General features: G+C 37.3%; 1 protein-coding gene across 1 annotated transcript in view; it reads left to right on the plus strand.

Moving 5' to 3' along the window:
- Window positions 1-27,348, plus strand: part of ANO3 (anoctamin 3) — a 247,250-nt gene that overhangs the window by 180,821 nt on the left and 39,081 nt on the right. The window contains exons 8-14 of the mRNA XM_081329964.1: window positions 5,561-5,692; window positions 6,252-6,358; window positions 7,561-7,616; window positions 10,321-10,442; window positions 15,675-15,809; window positions 19,294-19,390; window positions 24,000-24,060. Coding sequence (XP_081186090.1) covers window positions 5,561-5,692; window positions 6,252-6,358; window positions 7,561-7,616; window positions 10,321-10,442; window positions 15,675-15,809; window positions 19,294-19,390; window positions 24,000-24,060 — 710 coding nt within the window. The remainder of the gene's footprint in view (window positions 1-5,560; window positions 5,693-6,251; window positions 6,359-7,560; window positions 7,617-10,320; window positions 10,443-15,674; window positions 15,810-19,293; window positions 19,391-23,999; window positions 24,061-27,348) is intronic.

Genomic DNA, 27,348 nt, shown 5'->3' on the forward strand with positions numbered 1-27,348 from the left:
GGTTTTTGTTTTTCATGTAACAGAATGTGAAGTTGCCAATTTCTCCTGTGATGGATTTAATCCATATCAAAATTTAATTGGAAGGAAAAGCAACAAACAGAATTACACAATTATCCTAACTCTGTTTCAAAATAATCATCTTGGATATTACAATTTTACCTTGTCTTTACCTCTGATATTGATTCAGTATCTAAGATTAGTGAAGATAACGAGAGTAGGATTTCTAGGAATATAAATATTGTCAATATTCAGGATGTTTTATATGTCAATTATTTTGTGTGAAAGCTATTGCTTTTCACATGCAGATATTAAATGTTTGTAGATTATAGGTTTTTTATAGTAAAAATTTACAACTGCTTACTTCCTCTCCCCAGTCATGCACGTGCTTGCTTTAAATGATGTGAAATAAACCATTTTCTCTCAAGGGATTAACATCTAGGCAAGAATCACATTCAGTCTACATTAATAAAAATGACAATTTATATCCTAGGGAATTATTATGGTGAAAGTTGAAATTCAAAACAATGGATTTATAATCAGAGTTATATATTTGTGTCTGTTTGTTAGTTCTGTTCTCTAAACTTTGGTTTCTTTTGTTAGACGAAATTCCCAAAGTGTAATCATAGTCAGCTAAACATCTTCAATTACATTAATACCAAAGCCACCTAGATTGTGACTCCAATAAAGTTTTAATCATTTTTCTGGTATGTAGGCTTTTCTTTGAAAAGAAACAAAGAACATTTACTTGTCACTTAGTAAGGAAAGTAGGAGGGAAAATAAGAAGCAATACAACCCATAGCCCAATGCACTACAGTATGCTAGTATAGCAATAGCAATAGCACTTAGACTTATATACTACTTCACAGTGCTTTACAGCACTATCTAAATGGCTTACAGAGTCAGCATATTGTCCCCAACAATCTGTGTCCTCATTTTATTGACCTCAGAAGGATGGAAGGCTGAGTCAAGCCAGTCAGGACTGAAGGAATTAAACTCCAGGCAGTGTAAGCAGAGTTAGCCTGCAGTACTGCATTCTAATCACTGTGCCACTATGGCTCATATTAAATGACTATGTTTTTGATTTTATTTTTGTCAGGTAAGACAACACATCTTTTTCATACACTCACATAGAACTACCATATGTCTGAGAGCAAGCTTACTAAACATGTGGAATTGTATTGTACATTGTGAAATATGCCTTTCTGATGGCTTGTTCTCACATGCCCATGTAATTTTTTAAACATCTTGGTGCATGCTCATAATACCATTTAAAAGCACAGAGACATCAGGTCCTCTTTGTTTATGCTTTCATGTGATTTCTAGGAGTCATATATGAAGATGTATACTAAATCTGACCAAAGGCCTATGTAGTCCAGCATTCTCTTCAAATATCATTCTTTCATATTCTTATCATTCTCTTCCAGTGGCCAATCAAAAATCAATGAGCAATCTCTGAGAGCGATAGCTTCTTTTCAACAGTCTTTCAATACAATGGGAGCCTGATGTGTCTGATTTTGCTTGTAAAAAATAGCCATCCTGATTAGCAGTCACTGATAACTTTCCCATTGTTCAGCTAACTAGTATTTAAAGCTATCCAACTTGCTTGCTGTTACCACAACGCAGGATAAGAAATTCTATACAATAACTGTAGATTGTCAAGAACAGTCTTTTCTTCTGGGATCTTTCAGCCTTAAGCTTTCCAGAACAACTTCATTTTCTACAACTACTAGTATAGGGGGGAAAAATCCCACTCTTTTCTGGGAAATCTTTTTCATAATCATCTTGGTTGTTGTTTTCTACACTTTATCTTAGACTCTTTCTTGGGGATTGGTGAAGAAGCACTACAGTCATACTATTAATTTGTAGAATGGCATGTTGCTATGCGCAATTTTACTTTCAATTTTCTTCTTATTGATTCTGAAAATGGATTTTTTTACAATGTATAAGTTCCTTACCAATTCAAGGGCTGCTTCAATGAACTGAGATATTTTTTTCATAAAATGATGTTACTTAAATTATATTTTAAAGGCACTGTGATACACAGATAAACTCCATCTAGATTAATAATTGTATTCCAGTAAAACAGTATTAAATCTCACAATATCCTGTTTACTCCCAAATCTTTTCCCCTAAGAGACAATCTTGGGAGGTTCACTTGCTGAAAAGAGGTAAAAGAGCTTTCTCTGACAGCTACCCAACCCTGATAGTAGAAGTTACTGTATATATCACTGGAGTTATTATATTACTGTTGGTTACCTTGTCCTCTGTGACTTTGTTAAACTTTGTATAAGGTGATTCAGGTTGTTAGCCGTTAGCCTATGGAAGACAATTCAGCATTATCATTGTGCCAATGCATCTTAAACTCTGATCAAATATTATTCTTTCATATTCTTATCCATTTGTATTGATATGTTCTGACATAAACCTCATTTATAAAAATTGCACCACAGTTTTGAAAAACAAATGCAAAGGCTTAAAATAGATTAATCTGAATGTTTAACCATTGTAACCAAAGTTTATTTTGGCTTGACTGAAAGAATAATTCATCCATTTGCTGTTTGCACTCATTTCACATATGGCGACTATATAAATGGATTTGCTTACATTAGTAAAAAAAATGATTTTGTTGTTTTGAAGGTATTACATGAATATATACTGTACAAACTGTATTTTCCCTTTACATTTAAAATTGTACTTTTGCTTTTAAAACTAGACTATGTGCAAAAATGTCTATTTTTGTTAATTGAATGGATGACAGTGTAATAATGAAATAAAAAGCTAGAAAGCTGTAGATGTTGGATAACAGGGTTCTTTATTTTCCTCTTTTTAGCAAAATTTAAAATATATATTTATGTACTAAAATATTTTTCAGATGCTCTTTGAAAATATAAAACCTTTGTGAATGTTGTGCTTTCGGCTTTATACAGTATAGGCAGTAATGTGTTGGTGGGGTTTTGTTTAGTACACTCTGTCACAATATATACTGCTTCTTATATTTTAAGACAGTCATATGCTCTTGTAAGAATCTTCAAAAGAGGGCACCAGTTTGACCAGTGAATATAAACTGATATAATTCTAATGATTTTTTGAAGAAACATTGAGACTGTTAGCAGCCACCACCCACTTCTAGTTCTTCTGAGCAATGAAGGTATAAATGTAAGAAGCTGTTATAAACAAATGCAATGGTTCCCATGGTAAAAACATAATCATAATCTTCAATGACATTTTAACCAGAAAAGAATATAACACCAAGTTCATTGAAGAAACCATGACTTCCCTATCATGAAAATTGCACTTGAAGGACATTCCGAGCTTCCATTTTTAGTAGCTAGGACAAGCTATTAAAATTTGTTACTGCAAATTTTAAAGGCCTCTTGCTTTTCTGCCTATATTATTATAATTATTATCAAAAAGTACTCAAAGATCTAGGTATCTTCTATCATTGATTCTTCAGTGGAATAACTTTCTCAGGCAGAATTAGTGCCCAATCTGGGAATCCACACCCTTGTCACACAAAAACATTTCAGTAATGCATAGCATTTTAATAATACACAAGGTTGCGATAGATCTTATTAGAGACAGACTGAGTAGTAAGTCACAGCAGATGAGAATCAGAGCTACCAAAGTTTCATGAACTAGACCCCATTGTTGAGCACGAGAAGCCAGAACACAGCAGAGATCAAGGCCACCTTACCTTTAGTCACCCACCACCTGTTTACTGCCCTATCTACCTGTGCTTGCCTTCTCCCTCTTAAAAAAACCCATCACCTGATCCTTGACTTCCTATCTCCAGATCAAAGGGCCCTATCACAGACTAGAATAAGATGATAACCTTTCAAAATAATTGACCTATTTGTTACCCAACTGCTTCTGCAAAGCATTTGGCACCCAGAATCGTCACCCAGCCTATGTTTCTAGTCTTCTCCTATATGCTCAGATATCTTAGTCATGTACTTAATGGTCTCCTAAGGGATTTTGGGGGGAGGTGCGGTATTTTTTTTCCCTGCCTGGATAAGTCCTTGCAGTTTTCTTCGCAACATGGTTTGCCTTCTTCCTAGAGCTGAGAAGCAGCAAAGGAGTGACTGGCTCAAGGTCACCCATCTGTCTTTCTGCCTAAAGTGGGACTAGAACACACATTCTCCCAGTTTCTAGCGTACTCATCATGGATTTCTTTTATTGGGACATGAATTATTGGATAAAATATTCCACAAGGAAAAGCAGTCAAGCATCCTGTGAGTCCTGTGGATATAACATTAAATGCATGGATTTCTAGCACTTATTTTAAAAGGATGTAGACTTCAAAAAAACACTAAAATCTCTTTCAGAGTCAGACGTTATAAGATCCCTTTTTATTATTACACATTTTATCTTTTCCAATATTTTCTTGGTGTTCTCTCTCTCTCTCTCTCTCTCTCTCTCTCTCTCTCTCTCTCTCTCTCTCTCTCTCTCTCTCTCTCTCTCTCTCTCTCTCTCTCTCTCTCTCTCTCCTAAGCATTTATTAAGACTGGCAGAATTTTAATGCCACAACTCCTTACCCATTTATATGGACTAATAAGCAGGTGTATCCATTAAAGTTTAGACTGCCAGATCTATTTAGCTGAACTGCCAAGGAGCATGTGAATAGCAGTAGAACTTCCCCAAATGTCTGTTAAGCATTAAAAGCATTTAGAATTCTTGGAGAAGACATTAAATTATGCCATCAATTTGGGGAAGCATGGACCTACTCTCCTGAATAACTTCCCTTCCCTAAACTAACAGAGAATAATTTCATTTGCATTCTGTCCTTCTGCTACCATTACTGTCTTGTTCTATCTAACTAATATTATTCACAGGATTCCAGATATCTCATGACATTTGACCATGGATTCCCCTTTATGCTATTAAGATAATTAGCTTTAATTTGAAACAGTAGCAGCAATGCTCTGACACCACAAATAACAATCAGATACCATCTAAAGATCTTATCTTACATTTAACACTCCTTGGGATTCAGGAAGAGGCAAGGACATATTAAACTTCCTACTTCCCCCTAACTCTAATTTCAATCCAGATTGGGATGTTTTCTGTGTACAATGAACTAAATCATGAGAAACTGGCATTCAATGGCATTCATTGGATATACTTTCTAGTTTAGTTCTCAGTAGAACATTGTTCAGTCCTTACATACATCACTTGGGGGAATCTTACCCTAATCTGGGCTTCAGACAGATATACGGTCTTCAACTCCCATCACTGGCCATGCTGGAGTCCATACATCTGGAGGGCACCCAAACTGGAAAAGGCCATTTTAGAGCATTGCTCCTGGCCATTTCCCTTCTTGTCCCCACACTCATTAGAATTACATTGTAAATTATAGTTATGTTTATTGCTTCACCTCATAGAGTTTCTATATCTATCTCTTGTTTTGCTTTAGATGAAAAATAATTTTAAGAGACCATGCGATTGTTCCTTATTGATTTGAAGTCTAGCCTTGTCCTTCCAGTATCCATTTCAGCATGTCACATATATAATGAAAGGTACAAAAGACATAAGATAATAAAATGTGGCTTCTTTTCCCCAGTTTCCAGAGGAATATGAGGGAATTGAAAAGCTGGTTGCCCAGAAATCCAATGAAACTTGATAAAGAAGCACTTCCTGATCTGGAAGAAACAGATTGCTACACAGCTCCTTTCAGCCGAGCACGTATTCATCAGTATGTGGCAAATTTAAAATATATTCATAGAGACCAGAAATAATGTTTCATTTTTTTCCTCTCAGGGGTTAACATAACAACATTCACCATTAAGTAATGCAATGTTCAAACTGAATGGAAAACATATTCCCAAAAATGCTGGAGTCTATATTCAACAATAAGTTACAGAAGGATTTTCAGCTGCATTGATCAGAAGCTGGTTCCACTCAACTAAAGTTGACTTTCTTAAATCATATTCATAATAGCTCAAAGACATAAGATTCAGTTTAGTCCTTTGAACTCGTAATTATTTTAAGATGTTCTCTGTAATTGCTTCTTTGCATGGTGGCTTATTTCAAGCAACTATTTAAAGTTCTCTGAGCAATGCATATTTTGCTCATTTGATTATATTTGATCCTTCTATTGTAACAGCTTCAAAACAGCTTCAAAATAGCATAAATAAAATTAAAAATGTCAACATGTTTAAAATTTGATAAAATTTTATTCATTATGATAAATATTTTATGCTGATATATCGACAGCTGTTTCCAACATTAATTGATATTGTCTTCTCCAACAGTTTTACAATAAACAACAAAGACAGCTTCTTCAGCAACTCTACAAGAAGTAGGATAGTACACCATATGTTACAGAGAACAAAGTATGAAGATGGAAAACCAAAAATGGGTACAAGTTCATTTCAATATAACAATGCAGGTGTTGGAATTCTTGTTACCAACTCAATTCTTCCAGTAAAAAATGTTTAGTCAACAATGTAAATCTAAGATATTGGTGATTCAAACTGGGACAACAGTGGCAGTTACCAACATCAGGACTATTTCTGTGTGAGAAAGGAAAGAAAAGATCTACAGGCTACAATACTACAATATCCTCACTCCCAAATTGTTTCTCCCCACTGCTTTTGTGGCCAAACAGAAGTTACAAAAAGAATGTCTAATAAGGCTCTTTGATTTCCTCTATAAAACATTATGTTTCAAAGGAAAAAGAGAGAGAAAGAGCACTTAGATAAAAATGATTCTATGGCTATAGGTTACAACTTACCAAATTCTTCCTCCAACTTTTCCCTACTTGTTGCTTCCTTTTTATGAAAAGCTTGCCTCAGAACAACCCATTCCATTTTGTAAATGAAAACGGAAAACAAGTTTCATATTGAGGGATTTTCTCATCAGTTTAATTCTGAGAAAATTCAAATAGATCCAAGGTAATCTACCTTCCCTTTTAATGATGAAGCTCTGTGAGAAGTAGATGCACTCTACTGTACTTCTACTATAGTACATGTAGATATCATAAAAGTTAACATCAAGACAGCTTGTTGTGTCATGCATTCCTAGCAATGTCACTTTTGATCCTTGGCTGATATATTGTAAGGCAGAATTCACCAAACCTTAGAATGTGAATGGTGTTTTTAGGCTTGGTGAGACAGATTAATTTTATTTCACTTATGTTTCAAGACATGTTAAAACACACCTACGCAACAACTATGAACTATTTTTCTTTGCATCTGGCCAACTGCCAGTATGATCCGACATAAAACCCATAAATGTGGATCAGCGCTGTACTTGGAAACCTAATCCCAGTCATAATAATGAGCAGAAGGCTGGTCCTTATGTAGGACAGAAAACTGTGATGGCTTACTGTAGAATAATTTTGCTGAAAAACCTCGAGGTAATAAGGCCTCAAAGCAACAGTGGACTGTTGTGATTTCAAACTTGAAACAGGGTCATATTTGTATTTTCCTTTTTATTAATGTTTAAAGAAAATTGTTTGGTACTTACTTATTTTAATATTGATGTTTCCTTTAACAGTTCATTTAATATTGAGGTTACCTTTAACAGTTCAAAGATTTGTAACATGTCTTCTTTCTTTAGGCATTAACAGATTGCTCAGCAATGGAACATATGAAGCTGCATTTCCACCTCATGAGGTAGTTTAAGTAGCAGTGCTTTAAGTGTGATATACCTGTGCTCAATTTGCTTTATCCTCCAGGATCCCATGTAATACTTAAGTTTCTGTTGAGTATTTCTGTTTCTTGTTTCTATAAGGCTTCTCTGAGTGTCTTTCCCCCCCCCCCCCGGCAATGATAATATGTCTGATGTTATTGTGCAGCAATTACTGTAGGCTTCTCTTAAATTTATTTTTTACCTGACAATGAAAACATTTATGATGCTATTGTGCAGTTTTTCTCTAAATTAGATATTTTTCATTGCCTGGCAGTCAGCCTTATCTGATGCTTATTTACTCAGAAACAAGGTACAGTGGGATTTATTCTGTAGCAACATCCAAAAGGTTTTAGCCTAAAATATAGAACTAGTTCCTGTGCTATTTTGAAACTCTTTCCTGAAAAACAGTAAAGCTATAATTCATAGAAGCTGTCTTATACTCATTCTTCCCCTCGAAAGACCAAATTTTAAATTTCCGGCTCATACATTTATGGTTGACATTTTGGATTCTAAAGAATTGCTGCTGATTCCATTCTCTATATTAAATGACTGCTGTGTGTAAGAGAGAGAGAGAGAGAGAGAGAGAGAGAGAGAGAGAGAGAGAGAGAGAGAGAGAGAGAGAGAGAGAGAGAGAGAGAGAGAGAGAGAGAGAGAGAGAGAGAGAGAGAGAGAGAGAGAGAGATTACAGAGAAATAGAGGGGAAACTTGAAAAGTATCTTGATGCAGTCCTGTCAAGAAAACATTCCTCAGTGCCCTTACAGGTCCTACTTACAATGCTTGGCTGAAGGCCCACTGCCTTGTCATCTTGTCATGACAATGTGGAAGAAGATTGTCTCAGCAAAACAGAACACTTTGCATCATGATGCAAACTACTTCCTATAAAGCTGACAATGAACCCTGAATTACAATGAGATGACATGCTGTAGTATGTACTTCAATCAAAGATGCAGGCATTTTATGTATATACAGCTTCGGTGTTAACCTGTGTAAGACTACAAGAACAACAGCAAAAATCACAGCAGGAGCACTGTTATGGTATTGCGCACACAATCTTCTGCCTCTCATGATCAATAGAAGGTGAAAGGGCTTACACACAAACATAATAACATAGCACCATCCCTGGATGGTGGTGATTTCCAACTTATTTTCAAGATTATTCACTAAACTAGATTTTTTTTCAAACTGTATTCTGTGGAACTCTGGGTCTCCCCAAGAACATAGATATATACATAACTTTTATGTAGCCACCCATTTTTCAACCAATTGTGGGTGCTTCCCAAACATGAGTCCCAGGAGAAAAGGACAAAAAGGGGATGAAAGAAAGTTCATGAAAGTGCAGCAGTTTTCTCTCACTAGAGCTCTTCACCAATGATTCTAGGATTCCTTCGTTCACTCATTTGAAATGAATGTCACAGTCTTAGAAAGTTTGAAAACTCCTATTTTATATAGGGACTTATCAATTAATGTATTTATGTATTAATGTATTAATAATGTATTCACTCATTTGAAATGAATGTCACAGTCTTAGAAAGTTTGAAAACTCCTATTTTATATAGGGACTTTCTACTAGTGTTATGTTATCAATTGATGTATTTATTTATTCCATGTTTATAATGCTGCAAAAATATTTTTTTTATTTTTTTAATTGATTTTATTGTAATTGGTTTGATTGTTGTGAACCACCCAGAGTCACTGAGAGTCAGACAGCATGCAAGTTAAATAAATTATGGTTGGTCACATTCGGTCAGATGTTTAGACTGGATTTGGTATTTTTGGCCAAATGATAGTATTGCAAGATACAAACTGTTCCAAGTAAAGCTGCCTTTTGCAATTAATGATGGTGATTTTGTCGATGGTGATTAAGTGGTGCTCCAGATATTTTAGAATTATTAAGTGTGACAATTTACAGTTAGTTTCACAATCTAAAACAAATGGAAACTTAATTCAACTCCTAACCAAGAATCTGGAATTATTAAGGTAGCATCTAAGAATATAGGCAGTTCCAACCAAGGTGGCTTTTGTAAAATTAGGATGTTCGTGTCTGACAAATTCAGTCTTTCCAGGTATTATTCTTTAACAGCATTATTTGTAAGGAAAATATGAAAAAAGAACTCTTTAGCAAAAGCACACAATTAAATCTTGAATCAGGGCTTCTGAACTAATCCCACACATTTTTATTGCACATATTTCCTCCTCCCCGAAGTGTACGTAGGAATAAAATATTAGATCTGAATCCACTATTTCTATATGCTCCTGTAGTGTATTTAGTAAATTGCTGCTTCTCCTCCTCAATGTTTAATTGTAACTTACAAATTAATGAGAATGAATGAGATGATTATCATAATGTATTCTATAAATGTGCTATATAGATTTGCATTAATAAGGGAATCTTTCAGCTGGAAAGTGCTGCAGTTCCACAATGTTGGAACAAAATATTTTTAGACAAATCAGTCTGATTATATTGCAAAGAAATGTTTTCATGCTGCTAAGAGGTTTCTGAGCTGTATCAGCTCTAGCAAAAAGCTGCATGTTTGCTTAGAATTGTTCAATGTCACACAAGCCAATTAATAATATCCTCATTTTTCAAAAGAAGCACTTTATTTTAATAACATATTTTAAGACCCCATTTGCTATAATCATCATACCAATTCTTCTTTATTTCAACTTGGGTCTGTCTGTGTATTCTAGGGAAGTCACAAGAGCAGGCATCCTATTAAAACACATGGAGCTAAGAACCATCGGCATCTATTATATGAGCGCTGGGCACGATGGGGGATGTGGTACAAATACCAACCTCTGGATCTGATTAGGTAAGATATATATATATATATGTAAGAGAATAGAAGTTGTTTCACTTCAGTGTCATTGAGCTATCCAATATAGCCAGTGGTGGGATTCAAATATTTATTATTTATTTATTTATTATTTTAACTTATATACTTTATATTTATATATTATATAAATATATAATATTTATATAATATATTTTATATTTTATAATATTGTTGTTGTTGTTGTTGTTGTTGTTAGCTGCGAAGTCGTGTCTGACTCATCGCGACCCTATGGACAACATTCCTCCAGGCCTTCCTGTCCTCTACCATCTTCTGGAGTCCATTTAAGCTCACGCCTACTGCTTCAGTGACTCCATCCAGCCACCTCATTCTCTGTCGTCCCCTTCTTCTATTGCCCTCGATCTTTCCCAGCATTAGGCTCTTCTCCAGTGAGTCCTTCCTTCTCATTAGGTGGCCAAAGTATTTGAGTTTTAGCTTCAGGATCTGGCCTTCTAAAGAGCAGTCAGGATTGATCTCCTCTAGGACTGACCGGTTTGATCGCCTTGCAGTCCAAGGGACTCGCAGGAGTCTTCTCCAGCACCATAGTTCAAAGGCCTCAATTCTTTGGCGCTCAGCCTTTCTTATGGTCCAACTTTCACTGCCATACATTGCAACTGGGAAGACCATAGCCTTGACTATACGCACTTTTGTTGACAGGGTGATGTCTCTGCTTTTTAGTGTGCTGTCTAGATTTGCCATGGCTTTCCTTCCCAGGAGCAAGCGTCTTTTAATTTCTTGGCTACAGTCCCCATCTGCAGTGATCTTGGAGCCCAGGAAAACAAAATCTGTCACTACCTCCATTTCTTCCCCATCTATTTGCCAGGAATTGAGAGGGCCAGATGCCATGATCTTGGTTTTCTTAATGTTAAGTTTCAACCCAAGTTTTGCACTCTCCCGCAACAAGAGGCTCTTTAGTTCTTCTTCACTTTCTGCCATTAGAGTGGTATCATCTGCGTATCTTAGTTTGTTGATATTTCTTCCAGCAATCTTAATTCCAACTTTTGATTCATCTAGCCCTGCCTTTCTCATGATGTGCTCTGCATATAAGTTAAATATGCAGGGCGACAGTATACAGCCTTGCCGGACTCCTTTCCCAATTTTGAACCAATCAGTGGTTCCGTGTCCAGTTCTCACTGTTGCTTCTTGACCCGCATATAGGTTTCTCAAGAGACAGATAAGATGGTCTGGTACTCCCATCTCTTTAAGAACTTGCCACAGTTTGTTATGATCCACACAATCAAAGCCTTTAGCATAGTCAATGAAGCAGAAGTAGATGTTTTTCTGGAACTCCCTAGCTTTCTCCATGATCCAGCGTATGTTGGCAATTTGATCTCTAGTTCCTCTGCCTCTTCGAAATCCTGCCTGTACTTCTGGTAGTTCTTGATCCACATACTGCTGAAGTCTAGCTTGTAGGATTTTAAGCATGACTTTACTAGCATGAGAAATGAGTGCAATGGTGCGATAGTTTGAACATTCTTTGGCACTGCCTTTCTTTGGAATTGGAATGTAAACTGATCTTTTCCAATCCTGTGGCCACTGTTGAGTTTTCCAAATTTGCTGGCAAATTGAGTGTAGCACTTTTACTGCACTGTATATATTTTATAATATATTTTAACTTAAATATGTGAAGAACCACGTCTGGAAGTCCATTCTGGGCCTGGGCAACAAAAAATTAGCTACCGGTTCTGCCGAACTGGTGCAAACCGGCTGAATCCCACTATTGAATATAGCTATTCTCCCTTTGTAGTACAGAGAAGACCTGTTTTAATGGACTAATTGAGGGGAAGTGGGAGTTCTTTATTCTTAAAAGTCATTGTATTGAAGGGTACTTTATTGTAGTGATGCAGCCAAGGTTATTTGCCTCAAATGAAAAATGTAAATGTATTGCAAATCACTTGCATTGCACAAGCGATTCAAATTGATACAAATAACTCCATTTGCATCATCTGCATGATGATTGTTATTGTTGTTGTTAGCTGCAAAGTCGTGTCCAACCCATCGCGACCCTATGGACAACATTCCTCCAGGCCTTCCTGTCTTCTACCATCTTCTGGAGTCCCTACTGCTTCAGTGACTCCATCCAGCCACCTCATTCTCTGTCGTCCCCTTCTTCTATTGCCCTCGATCTTTCCCAGCATTAGGCTCTTCTCCAGTGAGTCCTTCCTTCTCATTAGGTGGCCAAACTATTTGAGTTTTAGCTTCAGGAACTGGCCTTCTAAAGAGCAGGCAGGGTTAATCTCCTCTAGGACTGACCGGTTTGATCGCCTTGCAGTCCAAGGGACTCGCAGGAGTCTTCTCCAGCACCATAATTCAAAGGCCTCAATTCTTTGGTGCTCAGCCTTTCTTATGGTCCAACTTTCACTGCCATACATTGCAACTGGGAAGACCATAGCCTTGACTATACGCACTTTTGTTGACAGGGTGATGTCTCTGCTTTTTAGTGTGCTGTCTAGATTTGCCATGGCTTTCCTTCCCAGGAGCAAGCGTCTTTTAATTTCTTGGCTACAGTCCCCATCTGCAGTGATCTTGGAGCCCAGGAAAACAAAATCTGTCACTACCTCCATTTCTTCCCCATCTATTTGCCAGGAATTGAGAGGGCCAGATGCCATGATCTTGGTTTTCTTAATGTTAAGTTTCAACCCAAGTTTTGCACTCTCCCGCAACAAGAGGCTCTTTAGTTCTTCTTCACTTTCTGCCATTAGAGTGGTATCATCTGCGTATCTTAGTTTGTTGATATTTCTTCCAGCAATCTTAATTCCAACTTTTGATTCATCTAGCCCTGCCTTTCTCATGATGTGCTCTGCATATAAGTTAAATATGCAGGGCGACAGTATACAGCCTTGCCGGACTCCTTTCCCAATTTTGAACCAATCAGTGGTTCCGTGTCCAGTTCTCACTGTTGCTTCTTGACCCGCATATAGGTTTCTCAAGAGACAGATAAGATGGTCTGGTACTCCCATCTCTTTAAGAACTTGCCACAGTTTGTTATGATCCACACAATCAAAGCCTTTAGCATAGTCAATGAAGCAGAAGTAGATGTTTTTCTGGAACTCCCTAGCTTTCTCCATGATCCAGCGTATGTTGGCAATTTGATCTCTAGTTCCTCTGCCTCTTCGAAATCCTGCCTGTACTTCTGGTAGTTCTTGATCCACATACTGCTGAAGTCTAGCTTGTAGGATTTTAAGCATGACTTTACTAGCATGAGAAATGAGTGCAATGGTGCGATAGTTTGAACATTCTTTGGCACTGCCTTTCTTTGGAATTGGAATGTAAACTGATCTTTTCCAATCCTGTGGCCACTGTTGAGTTTTCCAAATTTGCTGGCAAATTGAGTGTAGCACTTTTACTGCACTGTATATATTTTATAATATATTTTAACTTAAATATGTGAAGAACCACGTCTGGAAGTCCATTCTGGGCCTGGGCAACAAAAAATTAGCTACCGGTTCTGCCGAACTGGTGCAAACCGGCTGAATCCCACTATTGAATATAGCTATTCTCCCTTTGTAGTACAGAGAAGACCTGTTTTAATGGACTAATTGAGGGGAAGTGGGAGTTCTTTATTCTTAAAAGTCATTGTATTGAAGGGTACTTTATTGTAGTGATGCAGCCAAGGTTATTTGCCTCAAATGAAAAATGTAAATGTATTGCAAATCACTTGCATTGCACAAGCGATTCAAATTGATACAAATAACTCCATTTGCATCATCTGCATGATGATTGTTATTGTTGTTGTTAGCTGCAAAGTCGTGTCCAACCCATCGCGACCCTATGGACAACATTCCTCCAGGCCTTCCTGTCTTCTACCATCTTCTGGAGTCCCTACTGCTTCAGTGACTCCATCCAGCCACCTCATTCTCTGTCGTCCCCTTCTTCTATTGCCCTCGATCTTTCCCAGCATTAGGCTCTTCTCCAGTGAGTCCTTCCTTCTCATTAGGTGGCCAAAGTACTTGAGTTTTAGCTTCAGGATCTGGCCTTCTAAAGAGCAGTCAGGGTTGATCTCCTCTAGGACTGACTGGTTTGATCGCCTTGCAGTCCAAGGGACTCACAGGAGTCTTCTCCAGCACCATAGTTCAAAGGCCTCAATTCTTTGGTGCTCAGCCTTTCTTATGGCCCAACTTTCACAGCCATACATTGCAACTGGGAAGACCATGATGATACCATTAATCAAATTGACACAAATCATGTAATTAGCATCATTTTCATAATGACATCATTACACAGATTGCAAGAGAATTCCACCTAGTGCACACGAACTTTGAAAAGCTGAGGTCTATAAAGTTGAGGTTCCACTTAATTTCACAATGGTACACTGTTTGACTGATAACCATTGAAGTACCTCTAACAACTACAACAAAAAGTGTTAGTCATAGCTGCCCGACTGTGTTGAGAAACATCTATAGATTTCCATTGTATTTTAAAATACTACTGATTATTTTTTGCTTCGAGTCACAATAAAAGTGCACAAAAAATAAAAGCAGATAAATTGCTCCAAAATTCCTTACTCTGCTAGACTAAGGATAAATTGCAACTTTGGAGGCAATCCCAAATCCACCTAGATCCTGTGCATCACTTGGAAGATCCTGATTTCAACTGCCATCATCTCCCTACAGATTCTGTCTAAATAGTTTAATCAAAGCATATTACAGAAGTCAAACATCATTTCTTTTCATTTTTTTTTCTTCCTAGGATTTTCCTGCAAGTGCAGGATCCACTTCTTTTTTTTCCAGATCAATCAAGTGTTGATCCATTAGTTGCAACAGGAAATGACCAGCTGGACTGTCACCTGAACCTGATGTCATGGGCTGAAAGATTGACAGACCCAAAGTCACCCAATTAGCTTTCAAGCCTAAGGAAGAACTCACAGTCTCTCTCCTGTTTCTAGCCTTGTGCCTTAACTCAGAGGTGTCCAACTCACAATGTCACGTGACATGTCCTGATGTATTGTGACTTTTTTTCCAGTTTTGTCATGACGCATCCGGCTGGCAGTTTGACACCCCTGCCTTAACCGCTTGACCAAATTGGTTCTCAGTTGTTTCTTTTCAACTGTAATAGTGATAACCTGTAATTGGTTTTCATTTGTTTCCTTGCTTGTTTTGTATATATGTTGATTTTAAGTCTGAATTGTCAAAGCCAATCCAAGCAGACTATCGTGTCACTGCCCAAATGGCTTTTTCTGCTAATCTGTCTCTTTTTCTCTTTTAAATGCAGGCGATATTTTGGAGAGAAAATTGGTCTTTATTTTGCTTGGTTGGGATGGTACACGGGGATGCTTATCCCTGCTGCGCTTGTTGGATTGTTTGTTTTCCTTTATGGGTTATTCACCATGGATACTAGCCAAGTAAGGTAAGAAGTGAAAGGATGCCATGTTTAAAAATAAAATAAATAAGTGGCAAAGACTAAGGAGTAGATCAGCCAAGGAAAGGTTACAATTTGAAGGGCTGTGGAGCACTTTGGATTCTGCTCCAAAAAGGTGCTCTGCTGCTTAAATACTTATTTATTTCTTACCAGATTTGTATGAGTTTTATTTATTTATTATAAACCTATACCACCTGTCTGCAACTTTATAAAGCAGCTGAGTCTTGCTTCAGCATCTTAGGGCCATCTCTGCAGAAATGCAGGTTGTCCTTCAATAACAGCAGTTCATTTAATGATTGTTTAAAGTTACAACAGCCCTGAAAAAAGTGACTTATGATTGTTTTTCACACTAATGATCATTGCAACATCCCCATTGTTATTTGATAAAAATTTAGATGCTTGGCAAACTGACTCATATTTATGACCATTGCAGGGTCCCGAAGTCATGTGATCACCTTTTGTGACTTACTGACTAGTCAACTGGGAAGCCAAATTCATTTAACAACCTTGTTACTAACTTAACACTGCTGTGATTTACTTAGCTGTGGCCAGAAAGGTCATAAAAATGGGGCAAAATGCACTTATCAAACAACAGAAAGTTGTGATCATAAGTTGAGGACTACCTGTAATAATTTCCACTTTGTGGATTTGTGCAGGCTTGTGAGATTTATTTATTTATTTATTTATTTATTTATTTATTCATTCATTCATTCATTCATTCATTCATTCATTATGAAACCAGGATCTGTATGATTGAATGTAAGGAACTCAAGAGAGTTCCCGCCAGTTAATCATGGAAAAAGGTTACTACACTTTGTAGAACCAGAACTTATCAATGTTGCATGTTCAGTCTAAATTAAATTGTAGGTTGTGTGTCTTAAACAATACTAGTCTATTTCAGATCCATTCTCTCTCTCTCTCTCTCTCTCTCTCTCTCTCTCTCTCTCTCTCTCTCTCTCTCTCTCTCTCTCTCTCTCTCTCTCTCTCTTCTCTCTCTCTCTCTTTCTCTCTGATATTTTTCTGTACAATAATAATTTGCAGTTCAAATATGTTTTGTATGCAGAAAAAATAAAATTTGTTTAACAGATTTGTTGTTAGCTGCCCAGATTTGCCACAGAAAGATGGGCAGTCTCCTAAGTTGTTTAAATAAGTAGTCTCAGAATAGAATGACAATTACTAGCATAATAGCATTCCCCCAAAAGTTCATAATTAACCATAGTTCATAGAATGCCATCTGATCATAATATTACAAGTTTCTGAAGGCACTATTGGTTATAGCAGGGTATTGAGCAGACAGAGTGTACTGTTAGATTATAGCTTCATCACTTTGATGCAACATTGTGCACCACTAGCTAGTTCTACCTTGTAAAGAGGGCACTGTAGCACAGCTCCCTCTGCAAAAGGCAGGACTTTCACACAAACTTAAAGAGAGGACTTTTCTTTTATGGCAGATGCAACTTTGCTTGCTCTGAAAGCTCTGCCATGCTCTAAAAGTTCCTATATTGAGTGAATCTATGTGTATTGTACATATGATTTTTACAGCAATATGTAATTTCATAAAGTTATGTAAGAGTACGCCATGTAGTTAAAGCAAGTCTTCCATCTAGTGGTTTCTGATGAGTTTGACATTTTAAAAAAAATACCTGAACAATGCAGTTGGCTTTTAGAAGGAACGATAAGTAGATAATTCAGATGTTATTGCTATTCATAGCAAAACATAATTACGTGATCTTAACATAAATGGAGTTATGTAGACATATATCCTAGCTATACATTCTCACATTATGCATGCTGATTTAAGATTTCAAACCAGCCAAGTAGTAAGCATTCTTGTATAAAATAAACATGGCCAGGTGTTTATTCCAAATTAAAAAGCCAGGCATTATTTTACCTGTTTCAGCATTAGATATGTTTTTTTAACAAAACATGGAAGCATAAAAAAACCAAATCATTAAACAAATATATCAAAAAGGTAATTCGTTGAAACTAAAGTCACCACTAAGACACTCATGCAGTCTGAAACTTGCAGCAGTTAAACCAATCTCCAGCCTGGACATATGCTTTTTTTTTCTAATATGGAAAATATGATTTTATGGTGAATTTTTAAACTCATTTTGGATAGTAAGAATACAAAAAATCTGACAGAAACTACATGTGTAAGCAAGGAGCTATATTTTCTGCTCCTCTTCAGCATGCAAGAATTAATCATAGTCAGATCCCATTTGAACAAGAGGGATCGGCGGATTGATAGCAAACCAGTCTGCTTTAAGGCATAATGTACAGGACAGCTTTCTGCTCCAGAAGTGTTATGTCAACTTTTTTAATAAAAAAAGTTTTTTGATTTTCAAAATGTTTTAACTGCCAGGGGTTCTTGCTTTCCTTAATTTATCAGCAAAAATGCTTTCCCACCATATCACAGCAACAAAGAATCCTCTGCAGAGCTATGATCTATGTTTCAACCAACTGGGCAGAAAGCTGCAAGAATAGACTTTCAAAGACTCAAAAGGTCTGATAAATAGTCAGATTTCAAAAAGGCTAATGTAATTACTATGCAAGAAAAAATACCACTGATTGCTATGCATTAAATGCAAGCTTATTTATAATGAAATCAAGTTTTGTTTTGTTTTTCTATTTGTGCAGTATAGCAAGCTAGAAAGAATTCTCTCTTTGGCAAAAGGAATTGTTTATACCTGTGTCTCTTTGATATCTTATAGTGTCCAGGAAGTGTAGCAAAGGAGAATCTGTCTCTAGAGAGAGAAAAAGATTTTTGTGTGGACAAGAAAAACAAGACCAAAAGATGTAGCCATTTATAAAAGTTTCTAAAGTGTCTAATCCCCATTCACAGAAGACTAATTTACAGCTGGATTTAATCTTCATCTGGAACTGTGGGGAAATTCTTTTATATCCCTATAAATGCATAAAGAACTAGCCAGATGATTTCTTGGTTAAAAGTACGACATGACATCTTAGTCCCTATTTATTCACTTAATGACTTTAATTAACCAATAAAGAGGACTGAGAGCTCTGGAAATGTTTGATCTTGGATTGAAAAATAAGATCAAAAGCTTCCAAATGAATGACTCAAACATGTTTATTATCTACTTTTTTATCACCAAAGGCAGTGTTGAGATTTTTGCTTAATTCTACTTTTTAGGCAATGCAAACTGCAAAATTCTATAAAATAATTGGGAATCTCTATATTTCTCCCTTGGGATCCCTCTTTCCATGAGAGCTTTTATGGAGAATGCAAAACTATTTGTTGACAGCAAAAAAGCTAATGTTATTTTCATCACGATTAAACCCTATGCACTGTTTTGTGTCTTCAGCAAATTTTATTCCAGTCCAAACTGAGAGCTAAAAACATGTTGTCTTAAAAACTACAAGCCAAGTGCTCTGCCAAATGCACTCATCAGGGCCCATATAACTTGCATCTGGTTGGATAACCATTTGTTTTCTTGTATCCCTGCTGTAGCAAAGAGATCTGTGAAGCAAATGAGACCATCATGTGCCCCATGTGCGAGAAGAGCTGCACACTGCAAAAGCTCAATGAAAGCTGCATCTATGCAAAGGTAACTGGTTTTCCATGATCATTGTTGTTTTTTTGTTTCCCAGAGGGCTCCTGTGAGCTCAGCAAGGTGGGCTAGAGTAAGTGACCAATGCCATGTAGATTGAGACTAGTCTTATTGTAGCAGCTGTAACAATGGAATCTTGCAAGTCTGAGTGTGCTTCCCTCTCCCTCACTCTACAAACTGGTGGATTCATAGAGTGAAGTTGTGAGTGCCCCATCACTGGAGGCTTTCAAGAAGAGACTGGACATCCACTTGTCTGAAATGGTATAGACTCTCCTGTTTCTGCAGGGAAGTTGGACTAGATGACCTCCAAGGTCCCTTCCAACTCTGTTATTCCATGTTCTAACTAGGAAGGGGCTAGTCTGAGATGTTTTGTCATGGTGCAGTATTTTTTTTGTCCCAAGCTCAAACCCCTCTTACCTGACCATTGCCTTGATAGTGGCTCTTCCTGCTCTCTCTTAAAGGCATTCACTCCCCTCCCCAGGTTCCACTGAAAACTATTCACATTATATTTTCCTCCTTATATCCAGAATTGCACTGATCTTTAAAGAGCAGTCGATAATGCCATTTCATTGTGTTCACTATCTCGTAAGAATCACAGTGTTGGTTGACAGTAAAATGATTGTGATAGAATCTAAAGGTAAGAACAATCTGGGTCGGTCACCAGGACCAGAGGTATAGTCTTCCAAGCTTTTGGAGTCATACTGGAACCCATCCCCAGGGAACTTCTCTCTCTCCAGAATGTGTGCTTTGGGCTATTATACTGTATGTGTCGTATTTATCAGACTATACCCCCTTCCTAGATCATAAAGCCAGGGAGGGAGAAGTTCCTTGAGGACAGGCTCCAGCACAAGTCCAAAAGCTTGGAAGAATAAACCTCTGGTCCCGGTGACCAACCCAGATTGGATTCTGAAACATCATCCTGGGACACGTATAGTTGCCTTCATTCGTAACAACATTACAGATAGTCCTCATCTTATAACAGTTCATTTAGCGACCGTTTGAAGTTACAACAGCACTGGAAAAAAGTGACTTATGACTGCTTTCCACACTTAAGACTGTTGCAGCATCCCCAGGATCACATGATCAAAATTCAGATATTTGGCAACAGACTCATACTTATGATGGCTGCAGTGTTCCAGGATCATGTGATCACTTTTTGTGACCTTTTGACAAGCAAAGTCAATGGGGAAGCCAGATTCATTTAACAATCATGTTACAACTTAACGAATGCTGTGATTCACTTAGCAGCTGTGGCAAGAAGAAAGGTTGTAAAATGCGGCAAAGCTCACTTAACAGCTGTCTCACTTACCAACAGAAATTTGGGGCTCAATTGTGGTCATAAGTCGAGGGCTACCTGTTAATAACATGATGTTTGCTAGATTCTTGACGGAGTTGGGAAAGGCAAATGTGAATCCTAAAAAGAGCCCACTTACTTGCTCTTGTTCAAGGTCTTGGTTATGATCTTTAAGTCCCTACATGGCATGGGTCCGGGTTACCTCGGGGACCACCTGCTGCCGGCGTCAACTCCCCTCCGCCCTGTGCGTTCCCACAGAGAGGGCCTCCTCAGGGTGCCTCCGGTCAGGGAATGCCTTCTCTGTGGGTGCCCCGGCTTTGTGGAACCAACTGCCGGTGGAGCTCCGGATGGCATCAGACCTCCGAACTTTCCGTCGTGGCCTGAAGACCCATTTATTTGAATTAGCTGGTCTGGCCTGACGGGGGATTTGGGTTTTAAATTGTTGTTTTAGAATAGTATTATTGTTTTTAACTGGGCACTGATTTAATCTTTTTTTAACTTTTGTATTGTATTGTATTGTTATTTATATATGCCCTGTGAACCGCCCTGAGTCCCTAGGGAGAAGGGCGGTATACAAATTAAATAAAACGTAAACGTAAACGTACTCTGTGAGACAAAAGAACTTTGAACTATAAAATGCATACTGTGGAAAAATAATATACATGTGAAACATTAGGGAAGGTAGTGGAGGCAATGCTTACAGATCCAAATTTAGTTTTCAGACGACTAGAAAGTTATTTGTAGACAATCCGACTTTGGATAATAAATAGTTCATACATATTTTATCTCTTGATTAGCTGATTGCAGAATCATATTTCTGCTGTCAGTTACTTATCCTAAAAAGGTGTACAATATCTGTAAAACAAATCTTGATTGCTTCATCAGTTTGCAGAAATCTGTGAATTTATTACTTCCTTTTGAAAATCAAGACATATGTATTTTTATCAAATCTTTGCGTGCAAACTCTAGAATCCCATAAAGCAACCAAAACTGGATAATCATTTTGCAGTCATCATTGATGTATTATGGAATTCACAATACAAACAAATTAATTTGATATTCTAATACCCAAGGAGGGAGTGGTTACCTGACCTAGAAACTTCATTTCTATTTGTGGAAAGCAAACATCGGCGTGGAGACACATAGGGGCAAGGTGTAGATGGCCTTGCATCATTGGGATTCAAAACCACTGTATCTGGTTTATCTAATTTCACACAACCTCTCCCAATTAGACTGGACCCAATTGAATTAATATCTTTCTTAAATTGAAAGCAAAGCGAGCTTCTTGTTTATGACTCAAGCCAAGCAGTTTAAGCTTATGAGAAACTAACTGCATAACTATAAATCAGTTAGTGATCTCACTAAAACTAGGGCAAAGCCAAGAGCCTGCGGACAAGAATGTAGGCAGATCAGATCTTCAGGAAAAAGAGATGTGTGATATCAAGAGGTTTCTCCCTTGCTTCAAGGAAGCAGTTTCAAAGAGCAGAGGTGCACACATTTGTGATAAAGCAGAAACAGAGCAGGTCTCCAACTTTTGTATTGATCAGATTCAAAATCTCAGTAAATACTGTGTCTGTATAGATACATGCAGTATGCTTTAAGATGCAATCCTACTGTATATAATACCAACCAAATCTGAAAACAGTCAGAAAACTTGTTTGTGCTTTATCACTAAAGTGCACTCTTATCTAAATGGTGTATTCCATTTGCACCTTCTAAGAGACCATCCCCATGTCATTAAGAATATAAGAGTGACTCAGTCTTGTGAGACCAGAAAGGAACAATGGCTTAATTAATTGCTATGCTGACAATAAAAAAATTGTTGTTATATAATCCCTGCTGAGGAAGCTGAGTGATAGGCTATGGAATCCTGTGTATAGAATGGTTTCTTTTAGATTCTGACATTTTTTTGTAATTGGCCTAAGATGAATAAAGTGATAGTGCAGATAGTTTCTTGAAGTATAATGTGTTTTATTTTTATAGTGTTAATGTTCGGTAACTATTGCTCAGAGCAGCCTGCAGTAATAGCATTTTCTATTTATCATGAATTTACTGTGATAATCCTCACTTAACATCCACTCAATCAGTCATCATTCAAAGTTATGGTGTTCAATAAGGAGATTTACAACCAGTGCTTGCTGCATTCCTGCTGTCACATTGCAATTTGTATGCTTGGCACACAATTACGATGGCTGCAACATCCTGCAGTCACAGCATCACCATGTATGATCTTCTGTGCCAACTTCTGACAAGCAGTCAATAAGAAAACCAATAGAAGGTTGTAAATGGTGATCATGAAATATTGTGCTTAATGACTGTGTGGGATTCTTTTAACAAAGGCCACAACTGTTGCTGTAGGTTGGCACAGTTGCATGAGGCCATATGTTGCAACAGCATCATTTAGCGATAAGGGTTGCCAGTCCCGAAAATCACTGTTAAGCGATTACTACCTGTGTATCTGTTAAGCATGGAATACCTCAACCCTGTGAGGTAGGCTGGGCCAAGAGACTGACTGGGCCAAGTTCACTCAGTGGACCAGAAATTGGTGCTGTCCATTTCTAGTGCAATACTTACACAACCACAACATCACACTGTCTCTCTGTAATAACTGTAACCACACAAACAGCTGGAGAGATTCTGCAAAATATGCCTTTATTTTTCAAAGTTGATTAGTTGGCTTGTGAAGAAGGTCTTTTACGCATTTAGTTGTTTTTATTTATTGCTTGGAAGCGACAATTTACTCCCTTGAAAGCTGTGCTTTGTCCCATTCTCTCTGTTTTCTGGAAAGGAATCAAAACCTTCCTTTGCAACCAGTCTTTTCTCAGGGAACTAATTTATAATAATTGAAATGTGGTTAGGCTGTTGTAATTGTTCCTGTTTTACTGTTAGATTGAATTAGTCTATGTGGGAAGGAGGGCAAGGCATACATATCAAGGAGCAAAAAAATATGATCTGAAATGGGGAACTGCTTCTTTAAAATTAATTTCAATTGTTATTTTCTTGATGTTTGAAATTCATGCCCCCATTTTTCCCCCACAAAGTTTCATAGTTTTGCTTCATAATTCTGTTGCCCCAGAACAAATTTCTTAGTTTGATGTTCTGCATAACAGTTTCTGTGTATTGTGTATCTTGAAAATTGCTTCTGCAGAGAAGGAAAAATGTTCTTTAAATTCAAAGAAGTTGAATCATGTTTGTATATCTGAGGCTAGAGTTCAATAATTTGCTATAACTTTCACCTTTTGGGGTTTTCTTAACATTTTGGGTAGTTTCATTAATAATTTGTATAACTTCCTTTATTTTTTTCCTCCTAAGGTTACATACTTATTTGATAATGGAGGAACTGTCTTCTTTGCCATTTTTATGGCTATATGGGGTAAGTTGTTATTGTTTAATAATAATGTAAAAATAACAGAAAACACTATAGTCAGTGGACTTAATATTTGAAGTAAAATGTAATATGGAAAATTATATTTAAAACTATTGGCAGGCATTTGGAACATATGTCTGTATAGGATACATTTACTTTACATATCTAAAATCTATTTTCTACAGTTAGGGATGAAGGAGTGTAAAATGTAAAGGAAATTCTGCCATATATATTCTTTGAAGCAAATTTGCATATTCAATGTTAATGAATTTTGCAGCAGCACAAAGTGTAACACTGTTTCCTCTGAGAAAAATATCTGCAAAAAATGCATGTATAAAACAAAATATGCTACTGAAATTTGATTCAAATAACGGTAATTAACTTTTTAAAATGCACCAATGTCAGGTAATTTGCATTTAGAAAAATGTCTATATTCTGTATGAGACAATCTCTCTGACTGCTGACACTGGTGGATGATGAGCATATAAACCATATAAAAAGTGCATAGATGACTAAAAGCAAAATAAAAAAAACTTCAGAAAATTCCTTTGTGTATTTTGGGGAGAAAGGGGGCAATTGTAACTATGGAACAGTTGAAATGTTGAACTTTTACTGCTATTGCATTGGAATCTTTTTTGAAATGAGAAGGACACCTTTAAAGGTGCAAGAGAGATAGGTTATGTGATGATACAAGTAGCCTTCACTTAACAACCACAATTATCACCATTGTTAAGTGATGTGGTCATTAAGCAAAGCATCACATGACCACAAAGGACTTACAATGTCAGTTCCACTGAGGTTGTCAAGTGAATCAACAATGGTTGTTAAGTGAGAGATCACATGACCATGATATGCGATTTCACTGCCGGCTTCTCCATTGACTTGATTTTTGTGAAGCTTGCAAATGGCAGTCACGTCATATCATGACCTCAGGATGCTGCAGCAGCCATAAGTGCACACTGAATGCAAAGTGCCCAAATCAGAATCATGTGACCACAGAGGACCCGCAATGGGCGTAAGTTTGAGGACTGGTTGTAAAATCTTTTTTTAGCAGTCATAATTTCAGACAATCATTAAACAGGACAATGGTTTACCAAGACTATATATGTAGCAAAAGGCACCAAGCAAGTGAAATTACACTGACGACTTTCTTCAGGATTGGGAACTTCAATTAAAACATTTAAAATAAGCATCCAACAGCCAATAGTTTCACAAATAAATCCTTGCAAGGACAATCATCTGTAAGATCCTACAAAACTGGGTTAAAATCTCTACCTTTTTGAGTTCTTATCTCTAGCTTGCATTTAGCCTGAATGCTCTTCCTTTATCTTTACTTTTCTTTCCAACTCTGATTCTTGGCATCTCTGTCTATGGGTGTTCACAGGATATGGTCAAAAATATTCACAATAGTGGCCAAAACAATATCATTAAAACTACTCCCATTTTTTTATGTGCATCACCCTCTTATGTGTTTAGGTCTTCCCAACTGTCCCACATATGTATGTCACACACACACACACACACACATGTATGTATGTATGTATGTATGTATGTATGTATGTATATTTATGTAGATCTTAGGTCATTCGGGTTTTTTCCCACGTAGAATTGGAGGTATCAGGGCAATGTTTCGATGAAATCTCATCAGTCATCCTCAGGCTGGTGACTTCAGCTTCGTTCTTCTGAGAGAAGTGTGTGATAGTGGCTGTTTTTTCTTATTTTTAAACTGCCAGATGGGGTGTGTTCTGTGGGTGGAGGCTTGGCTGTGTTCTGATGGGGTGGAGGTGTGCTCTGATTGGGTGGGGGCTTAGCTGTGCTCTGATTGGGTGGGAGTGTGTTTTGAATGGGGGCTGTGTTCTGATTGGGTGGGGATGTGTTTTGAGTGGATGGGCTGGTCTCAGCTGCCAGCCTTAGACCTGAAAGGGTGAGTTGTACTGCTTTTGTTCGGCTCCGTGTTTGTGGTGGTGCCATGTTTTTATAGTGGGTGTCAGTTTGCTTATTGTGTGGTTTGGAGGGGGGGTTAAAGTGGCTAATGTTGCAGCTGTAGTTAGGTTTCTGTTTTGTGGTTGTGTGTTGTTATCGTTGTGGGTTCGGATTTGCTTTTTGAATGGTTGTGTGGTGCTGATGTCATGTGATGTTATCATGAGTTTGGGTCTGGTATCATTCTTGGTGGTTGGGACTCGTCTGTCAATCAAGGTGGGTTTCCAAATGGCTGGTAGGCGAGAGGTATCATCTCGTTTGTTCATGCTGTGGGGGTGTTTTTCTATCTCGATGGCTTCTTTGATTATTCTGTTGTTAAAATGTTCAATTTTGGCAATAGTTCTGGTTTTTTAAAAATCAATTTCGTGTCCAGTGGCTTTAAAGTGTTGGAACAGGGATGAAGTTTGTTCTCCCTTTGTGAGTGAGTTCCTGTGCTCTTCAATGCGTGCACTTATTCTTCTGTTGGTCTGTCCGATGTATGTGGTGGTGCAGGTGGTGCATGGGATTTCATATACACACACAAACCGCTACCTGAACGCACTCTCACACCACCACCCAGCACAGATCAACTCCGTAGCCAAGATACTCATCTCCAGAACAAAACACCTAGCTGACGAACAACACCTAAAAACCGAACTACACACTCTCACTAACGTACTAACAGCTAACGGATTCCAAAGAAACATGATTACCAACTTAATCCAAAGAGAGACACACACAAAAATCCAAGACAGAGAACAAGAAAATGGCAAAGCTCTCCTCCCATACTTAAAAGGGATCACAGACAGAATCAGCAAGATCCTCCAAAAACACAACATCAAAACAGCATTCTGCACAGACAGAAAAATATCCACCATCCTAAGAAACCCCAAAGACATAATTAGGTTAGAAAACCAAGGAGTATACACGCGATAGAAGATCTATCTATGGGAGTGAGTTTGGATATGTTTTCCTATAAGGAATTACTTAGATTGGAAGGGAATGATTGGCAACTTAAATCATTAGAGGAGTTAAGACAAAAAAACATAAGTTACTCTTGGTTTCAATATACTACTACTACTACTACTACTACTACTAATAATAATAATAATAATAATAATAATAATAATAATAATAATAATAATAATAATAATAATAATAATCTAGGTGGAAGTTGGATCAGAAGGTTGGCATCACAATTACAGATGAAAATTTAGTAAAACAAATTAGAGATTTAAATCGTGCACATATAAAGAGGATATATAATGTTTTAATTGAATTGGACTTGGAAACAGAATTAGTTAAAGATTGTATGATAAAGTGGGCACAAAATAT

The sequence above is a fragment of the Vipera berus genome, assembly GCF_964194415.1.
Source record: "Vipera berus genome assembly, chromosome: 1".
NCBI lineage: Eukaryota > Metazoa > Chordata > Lepidosauria > Squamata > Viperidae > Vipera > Vipera berus.